This window comes from Echinops telfairi, unplaced genomic scaffold (genome assembly GCF_000313985.2).
Source record: "Echinops telfairi isolate 266 unplaced genomic scaffold, ASM31398v2 ScPeMD7_60;HRSCAF=208, whole genome shotgun sequence".
In the NCBI taxonomy this organism is placed as follows: domain Eukaryota; kingdom Metazoa; phylum Chordata; class Mammalia; order Afrosoricida; family Tenrecidae; genus Echinops; species Echinops telfairi.
In genome coordinates, this window is record NW_022103958.1 from 32344415 (window position 1) to 32353980 (window position 9566).

Consider the following 9566-nt stretch of genomic DNA (forward strand, 5'->3'; position numbering starts at 1 on the left):
GGAGTAGGGAGAACTGAGGACCTGATGCCAGGGGCTTAAGTGGAGAGCAAATGTTTTGAGAATGCTGAGGGCAATGAATGTACAAATGTGCTTTACACAACTGATGTGTGTATGGATTGTGATAAGAGTTGTATGAGCCCCTAATAAAGCGATTAAAAAAAAAAGAAGACTGAGAACTACACTGATGAGAAAAAGGTCAGGAAAGCTGAAGTTGTGCCAGGGCATTGCCACCCTCCGCATCACGACAGTGCACCTACTCGTTCTTTAAAGGTAGCCAGGGCTGTGCACGGAGAGTTTGGCTGGAGAACCTTACCGACCCCTCCATCCTGCAGACCTGCTCTTGCCCCTTCGGAGGGCTCTCCCCTCCTTGCCAAGAGTTGCATGTTCGTAAGACAGGTTAAGATCAGAAACGGACTCTGTTGACTGGGGTCTTAAAAAGCTCATGGATGCCACCTAAAGAAAGAAGTGGGAAGAGCATCGAAGACACATGGACACAGTAGTCTAGTAGACGAATAGGCCACATGAACACCGTCTCCACACCGAGACCAGAAGAACCAGATGGTGCCCAGCTACCCCTACCAACTGCTCTGAAAAGGAACACATTAAAAGGCCGTGCACAGAGCGGGAGAAAAATGTGGAACAAAATTTTTTTTTTAAATCATAAAAAAAAGACTAAGGTCAGAGGTGAGTGGGCTCTCTAAACCAGGGTCCTTGTCACCCTTCACATATAGAAACTCACCCCCCGACTCAAGTCTCTAGGGCAGTGGTTCTCAACCTTCCATGCCACGACCCTTTCATACAGTTTCTCATAGTGTGGTGACCCCCCAAGCACAAAATTATTTCCGTTGCTACTTCATAACTGTAATTCATAATTGTCATTCAAACTGTAATTCATAACTGAATCGGGCGACCCCAAAGGGGTTGAGACCCACAGGTTGAGAACCGCTGCTCTAGGGAAACCATTACAGCAGGAAGGTATACATCTGTCCCTTTAAGATCAAAAAGGCAGCCTCAACCCACGGACAAAGTTCAGGAGGGCTCGGATATGAGGAGGAATGGAAACTGGAGGGTGGTGGTGGAGGGACAGGCGGGTGATGAGAGATGCTATTTTATTGGGATTGCCATCAATTACCTGAAACAAACTGTGACTGAACTACTGAATGGAAAACGTATCTGCTCGGTAAGCCTTCACCAAATTAAAAATTAAAAAAAAATTTTTTTTAAGAGCTTGCATGATCGGAATTGGCTGATAGACAATGCAGGAAAGGAAGTCATGCAAAGGCAACTACTTTCACCTGCTCTTTCAAGTCACACACACACACACACACACACACACACACACACACACACCCCACAGCGAAGGTGTGGGCTGGATAGTCAGGGTCCTGAGTCACGTGCTGACAACTGGCCTGACCAAGGCGTCCCTGGCCAGAGTGAGCTGTTCCTGGTGGGCAGGGGGGAAACACGTGGGGGGTCTGCGAGGAGACCTGACCTGGGCTCCGTGCACGGAGTCTCTGGAAATGCACTTCGGCCCCTCACGCCCACCCGGAGCAGGCTGTCAGCACACAGCAGCTCTCGAGCCCTAGGTAACATTGAAAAATTTCAAAGGATACGGTGATTTCACTTGCTGGTGAACATATACTTATGGCTCTTGGATAATTTTTCAGGTGTTGTGAGGGACGGGATTGACTCTCCCGTCTTAAAAGTTTGTTGACATATTAAAAAAATAATAAGATAAAAGCTTGCCTGACTAATGTACTACCACACACGCTGACACGTCGACACTGTCTGAAGGCCTCAGTTTCCCCTTACACATGTAGCAGTTGCTACCAAGTGCTCTGCAAAATCGCTTCAAAGTTTCCAAACACGGCTCACAGGCAGTGCCTGCCTTGTTTTCTGAGAGCGCCCTGGAGGCGTGATGGTGACAGGTTAGGCTGCTAACTGACAGGTCGGCAGTCCCCAGCACCAACTGCTTGTTGTCCCATCAAGAGCTGCAGTCTGGGAAACCCATGGGGCAGGTCTATCTGGTCCTATAGCGTCGCTCTGAGTTGGCATCCGCCTTGGTGGTGTCGTGGTTAAGAACTGGCCTGCAATCTGCAAGGTCAATGGTTTGAAACCACCAGCTGATCCCAGGGAGGAAGACGAGGCTCTACTCCTGTGAACAGTTACCGTAGAGTTACCGTCTGGGAGTTCTACGCAGTCCCAAAACTGTCGGCAGAGACTCCACCCACGGCAGTGAGTTTGGTTTTGGATTTTGAACTTACTTTCGAGGTGACTGCCACACATAAGAGCAGGCAGGGCAGGTGGAGCTGTCCCCATCTGGGGACACCGAGGCTGGCTGCAGGGGTTCATGACTGCCACACATAAGAGCAGGCAGGGCAGGTGGAGCTGTCCCCATCTTAGAGATGGGGACACCGAGGCTGGCTGCAGGGGTTCAGTGACGCTCCTGAGAGCCCAACAGTTGAGAGGATAGAGCTGGAGTGAGAGCAAGGTCGCTGAGCACCACCCTTCCCACACTCGCTGCCTGTACTCAAAGCCGGGGAGGCCACAGCCCAAGACGCCCTCCGCCAGGCGCACACCGACATGACCTTGCTGACGTGGACGTTGACGGCCAGCTGGAGCATGGGTCACCTGCCAGGAAGATGGAACCCCTTCTTCTCGGGTCTGCGCCTTGCTCATCCATCTCTTTAGCAAAGAGTGTGATGCCCGGCACAAAGCTCGGTGTCTCTCGATGGAGTGGGGAGACAGTGGGGCAGAGAACCGCAGAAGTTTAGATGCAGACTTGCCCACTGCCACAATGTGGATTCCGACTCTCACTTTGACCCCGACCCCGTATGGAGTTTCGGAGGCTTTGAATCTTTAAGGGAGCAGACAGTCTCAGCGTTCTCCCAAGGACAGGCTGGTAGGTTTGACCCACTGACCTTGTGAATAGCAGTCCCACAGTGTGCCACCAGGGATCCCTAGAAGCAGACTCAATGCCAGGGAGTGGATGCTGACTCAGAGCGATCATACAGCGTAGGGTAGAACTGCCCCTGTGAGTTTCTGAGGCTGTAATTCTTCACAGGAGTAGAAATCCCAGTCTTTCTCCCAAACTGCTGACCTTGTAATTAGCATAATCAGGGCTCATAGAAGACATCAGAAACCAAATTCACTGCGCAATTGAGTCAATGCTGATTCATAGGGACCCCCTGTGGGTTTCGGAAACAGAGCTTGTTAAAAGCCTAGTATTTCTCATGCAGAGCTGCTAGGGGTTTCAAACTGCCGACCATGTGGATCATAGCTTAGCACCTAACCACTACACCACCAGGGCTCCTTTAGAAGCAGCCTAGTCATGTGATAATTGACTATTGAGCCTCAATGAGACCTACTTTTGAAAAACGGGGCTGTGAAGGAAATTAAATGAGGAAAGGCTTTGAAAGAGCTTGGTGGGAGTGATGAGGAAGAGGAAGAAAGAGCAGAGACCCCTGTGTTCACGCCCTTGGTATAATCCCCCTGCCTTACATGTGGGTGGGACTTGCAACTGGCTTCTAACCCATGGAATGTGGCAACAGTGATGAGCATCATTCCCTCGATACAATGTGATCACGAGAATGACATTCTATCACCTTTACCACATTGCTAGCAGACTTGTTCCAAAATGTTCCCTCTTGCCGGCCCTGAAGGACCAGGCTGGAAGGCTCACAAGGGCCTCTAGAAACTGAGGCCAGAGTTGTCAGTCCTGACACTGTAAAAAACTCTTCCCATGTCAAGTGTCCAACCTCACAGCTTTGACTGCAACCTGGCCCTGCGTAAGTCACAGCTGACTGCAACAGAGTGACAAGTGTGTGTTCTTTGAAGCCACTAAGTCTGTGGTGGCGTTGTTACCGAGCAAAAGAAAGCTAATGCTGGAGTGGGGCAGGCTTGAAGAAAAGTCAAGAGGCATCAATGGAAGGCAGCCTTGAAAGAAAAAAATATATATAAATAAATACATCCATCCATCCATCCATCCATCCATCCATCCATCCATCCATCCATCCATCCATCCATCCATGCAGGAGTCTTGGTGGCGTAGTGGTTATGTGTTGAGTCCTAATCTGCAAGGTCAGCAGTTCAAAACCACCAGGCTTTCTCCTCCCATAAAGGTTCAGTCTTAGAAACTCACGGGGTGGGGGGTGGGGTGGGGGTGGGGGTGTTCTGCCCTGTCCTATAGTATAGGGCTGCCATGAGTCAGAATTTGACACTGCAGCTTATTTATCTATCACCTACACCAATCTTAGGCTGGCAGGAAAATTTCTCTGTCTTTTCAGTAACAGTGGCAGGTCCAGATTGTTAGCTAAAGACAACTTGTGTTTTCAGGTGGGATTTCTACAGTTTTGAGCAGCGCGGCCACCACGACAGGCCGCTTCTCCACAACACACGCTGGAGGGGCCCATGCTTCTCGGTCTGCTTGTGCCTTCTTCCTTGGCATGAATCAGCGCCTACAGCTGCCAGTGACAACAATCAGCCTAATGCCGTCTAATTGACCTCCCGCCTCCTGGGTCTGCTGTGTGCCCTCCGGCCAGCCACTGAAGCCTTCCTTTCCCATCAGACCCCAGGCAAAGCGGTGCCTGGCCTGCCCACGCGCCTGCTCAGGATGAACCCTTGTCCCCCAGCACACACCAAGGTCTCCGCTCCCTTCCCCCAGTAAGAAAGCCAGAACCCCCTCTGCAGAGCTGGATCCTTTGATTTCTCAGCCCCAATTAGAGCTGGCAGCATTAAGCCCGCTCTGTTCAACTTGCTGTGTTTCATTTTTTGAAACACTTCCATGGCCATCCATGAAAAAGTGCAGGGGGTGGGAAGGAGGAGAGTCAGAAAGATAGTAGGAGGCAAGAAGGGGGACCAAGACATCCTCCCCACAAACCAACAGCATCTCTCTCTGGCTTTGGCCAGTCTTGCCTCTAGAGGATGGAGACGAGGCTGCTCTCTGGGGTTGTGTGTGTGATCTTATTAGGAAAAGTGAGCGATACCCACACGCCAGAGCACAAAACAACTGGGGAAAATAAATCCTCAACACGTGTCACAGAAAGCTGCCCACTTCTCAAGAGAGTTCAGTGCCCTGCCCTCCTCTCCCCTTCCCACCCCTCCTGGGCTCACAGTAACTCGCCAACGCCCTGTGTTTAAAACCGGCTCTTACCTACAACCTGGATGACCTGGGCCAGGAGGACGCCATCCGTCACATCTTGCTGGAGGTCCTTGATGAGACGCTTGTGGCCGGATTTCGCGAGATAATGATTGGCCCAGTCTGTGTAGATCTGCAAGAAAGCAAGCAGGCAATGTTAGGAAGCCCGGGGGCTCCATCGCTGGGTCTGCGCAGCTGCTGGGCCGGCGGCAGCCACTGTCTGGCCTACGAGCTGTCTGCCGGGCGGGCCAGCACCATTAGCATGCAGTGCATTGTGCTGGGCAGGCATTCAGCTAATGGAAGCCTGGCTCTGGCCTATTGAGAAGGCTGCCGTCAAGGCTCAGGGGAAGCCAAAGAAAGCTTCAAAACATGCAGAGGCCTGAATGGGGCAGGGGACATGGAACTAAACAGTCTGCTCCAGGCCGCTTTTTGAGAGGCTACAGCTCAAAATACACGCCGAGTCTTCCCAGCTCCCCCCACCCTCTCATCTTTTTCTCTTTATTGAGAAAACGTATGGGGAAGTTGCCACCCAACTGGCATCTCTTAATGGGCCATTTCAGAGTACGGGGAGCTATTGAGCCAGCTGGGATCTCAGGAACTGTGGCCCCTTGTAAAGAAGCCAAGTACTAAAACAGGGTGCCCCTCCAATTATCCTGGTGCTTGTGTGAGTGGAGTTATTTATGGCCGCACAATCATCACCAATTTAACCTTCCATTTAAAAGCCAAGCATCATTTCCATTGTTGGGATTCTGTGGACAAAACACAGCCAGTCCTAGCGTTTTTAAACACCTGGCTGGTGTGCACAGCACCCTGGAAGGCGGAAGCAGGGGCACCGGTAGGAAGCAGAGAGCAGATCTCTTGGGGAATGTGAAGCGGCTTCAAAAGGTGTGTGGAAAGATGGAATTACGAAAGGTGATGGGATTTCCCCATGCGGCTTCTGAAGCCTCCTGGTAATTTTCGTGCGGTGAGTCTATGAGCACGTGAGGAGCAGGTCTGCTATGTGAGGAGTAGCGGGTGTGCACAAGAATCAACGTGAGCCCTTCCCAACACAACTGCTGAAGACAGCATGGGCACCTAAGTTAATGTGGTGAAGAAAGCTGATGGTGCCCGGCTATCAAAAAGATAGCATCTGGGGTCTTAAGGGCTTGAAGGTAAACAAGCGGCCATCTAGCTAGGAAGCAACAAAGTCCACATGGAAGAAGCACACCAGCCTGTGTGATCATGAGGTGTAGATGGGATCAGGTAACAGGCATCTAAAACCCAGAACAAACAATCATATCGATGTGAATGAGGGAGTGGGGGCTGAGTAGAGACCCAAAGCCCATCTGTAGACAACTGGATATCCCCTTACAGAAGGGTCACAAGGAAGAGATGAGCAAGTCAGGGTGCAGCATAGCACCAACGAAACAACTTTCCTCTAGTTCTTTAATTCTCCCTCTCCCCCACTATCATAACCCACTATCATTCTACTTTACAAATCCGGCTAGACCAGAGGATGTGCACAGGTACAGAAAAGAGCTGGAAACACAGGGAATCCAGGACAGATAAACCTCTCAGGACCAATAATGAGAGTAGCAATACCAGGAGGGTAAGCGGAAGGTGCGGGTAGGAAGGGGGAACAGACCACAATGATCTACATATAACCCCCTCTCAGGGGGACAAACAACAGAAAAGTGGGTGAAGGGAGACATCAGTCAGTGTAGACATGAAAAAATAATAATTTATATGCTATCAAGGGTTCAAGAGGGAGGGAGGAGGGTATGAGCTGATACCTAAGGCTCAAGTAGAAAGAAAATATTTTGAAAATGATGATGGCAACATATGTACAAATGTGCTTGACGCAATAGATGGATGGATGGTGATGAGCTATAAGAACCCCCAATAACATGATTTATTAAAAAAATGGAAAGAACCCACGTGGGCAGCCCAAACCCATTACAGTACAGAGACGACGGCAGGGGCTAGCCAACCACGAAGGGGCCAAATCCAGCTGGCCACGTGTCTTCCTAAACAGTGTTTGCATGGCACAGCCAGAGCCACTCATGGCCTGCGGCTGTGTTCCTGCTACACAAGCCGAGTCCTGCTGACCGGCACACCCCTGGGCCTGCGACGCCTCCCCGATATAATGTCTGACCCTTCCCAGAGAAAGTGGGCTGGTGTGAACAGCAAAGGCCAGGGGACACTGCCTGCCTGCACAGACCAAGTGCTCAGGGAGACAGGGCACACCAGGCTCTTCCTCTGCCCCCTGTATGATGCTCCCCTGTCCCCCTGGCAAGGCTCAGATCAAAGGCTAGTGCCCCCAGAGCCCCCCTTGGCTGCAGGGGACCCTGAGAGCCAGGAAGCTTATATACACTGACACCATCTCTCTGATGTGGGTACACTCCCCTTCCCCCCATCAAATCTTGCCCCACTCTGCACCACGCTGGCAGGCCCTCACTGTGGGAAAGCATGTGGCACTGGGAAGTGGCTGCTAGGCTGAACTGACCAAGAAGAGAAAGTGCAAGTCCTGGAGAAATGGAATATAGAGACTTAAATAATGTAGGCTTTCAGTGAATTCTCAGTCAGGATCTCCTTACGGTTTGAAAAGTGGACGGAGCAGGGAGAGTCAACCAGGGCATAGTTCAAGCGCCATCAGTCACCGGGAGCCAGGAACAAGCAGTCATCATGTGGAGCCAGGAACAAGCACACCAACAGACACGTCTGGTCAGAGCTCTCAACTTCCTGAAGAGGCGAATCCTAGCCAATCAGCTAGCTTTGTTTTTTTGAAATCTGTTCTCAAGGACCATGCTAAGCCCTGACATGAACCCAGTCCCGTTCCTTTTTGTTCTGTCCCAGTGGCTCCTGCAGTGAGAAAAACACTCTTCCAGGGAGCATCCTTAAGAAGTGAACTTGCAACATTCTTCGTCTTCCAAGACAGGTTCCCTCCCTCAGGAGCATCAACCCTGCAATGCTCCCCAAAACACACTCACTGCCATCGAGTCGATGCCGGCTCACACTGACCCCATCGGACAGGGTAAAACTGCCCCCTGTGAGTTTCCAAGACTCTAACTTAGGCGTCCTCAAACTACGGCCCGCGGGCCACATGCGGCCCACCGAGGACATTTATCCAGGCCACCCGGTGTTTTTGCCCCGTTAGTTTTTTTACTTCAAAGTAAGATATGTGCAGTGTGCATAGGAATTTGTTCATAGTTTTTTTTAAACTATAGTCTGGCCTTCCAATGGGTCTGAGGGACAGTGAACTGGCTCCCTATTTAAAAAGTTTGAGGAGCCCTGCTCTAACTCTTTGACAGGAGAAAGCCCCGCCTTTCTCCTGAGGAGCTTCTGGTGGTTTCGAACTTTGGACCTTGTAGATTGCAGCCCAATGTGTAACCATTATGCCATCGATGCTAGCAGGGATAAAAAGACACAGGGATTTTGGTCCAAGTCCCAGCCACCCAGAAGGGCTTTCTTCAGAGCCTCATTTCCTGAAGTTCTGGTGATCCCCAGAGGCCTATGACTCCTTGATCCCGGCTTGCCCCAGGGAAGGCCGGCACCTGTGGACTTTCAGCAGAAAGGAACCGGAGGAAGGAACTCCCAGCAAGGAGGACTAAGGCATCACCACCACCCCTACCTCAAATGATGAAATCCTGTCCACGCAGGCTCCAGCAGTGTTCCTCCCTTACACGGACACGAGGAGTCCCTGGGGCTGCGATGGCTGACACACGAGGTGGCTAAATCAAGGGTCAGAGGAGGTTCAAGTCTACCAGGGGACACTTCTGGAGGGAAAAAAAATGTCCTGGCCATGTACTTCTGAAGAAAAAAGGGAAGAGGAAGCTCAGTCACTGAGCCCCCTCGGAGCCCCTGGGGTCACCGTGCGCTGGGGCGGACCGGATGGATGTCCTCAGCTGGTTCACCTGCCTCTGCGCTCTGGCCCTCCGGCCCTCAGAGCTCACGTCTCAGCCCTTGGAGCCCAAGGCTCCGCGCAACCACCCCAGGCTCCCAGAGAGCTCTGCGAGGGAGAGGGGCTGTTGTCAGAGGCTGGGAGAGATCAAAGGGGAGGGCAGGCAGAGCCGGCTACACAGTGACTCTGTTTTGATTCACTTGATCACCCCTGAGAGAAGAACCTCAAGGCGGGGGTCAGTTGTTTGCCTTTAACTTCACGTTGTGCCATAGCAAACAGGCTGAGATCCACGGGGAGAAAATCAATGGATCGACGGATGTTAAAAACAACAACCAGACAACAAAACCTGGCTATTAGTTGTAATAACAACACTCATTTTAAAAACTATCCTGTGTCTCAGCGTTACTGAGCTTACACTGCAATTAGCCCTCCAGGGAAGCAAGATAGCACTGGAGAGAAGAAACCCAGGAGAAACTCGACAAGACAACTGCCCCACGTGCCCTGGGACCCCGCGCCCTGGGACCCCGCGCCCTGGGAACCACGCGCCCT

The 9566-nt window shown here is 51.5% G+C and overlaps 1 protein-coding gene across 5 annotated transcripts in view; it reads right to left on the reverse strand.

The window, feature by feature from the left end:
- NAV2 (neuron navigator 2) overlaps positions 1-9566 on the reverse strand; it is a 413588-nt gene that overhangs the window by 275515 nt on the left and 128507 nt on the right. For all 5 annotated transcript variants that reach the window (XM_045290963.1, XM_045290962.1, XM_045290966.1 and 2 more), the window contains exon 2: positions 5153-5270. In XM_045290963.1, coding sequence (XP_045146898.1) covers positions 5153-5270 — 118 coding nt within the window. The remainder of the gene's footprint in view (positions 1-5152; positions 5271-9566) is intronic.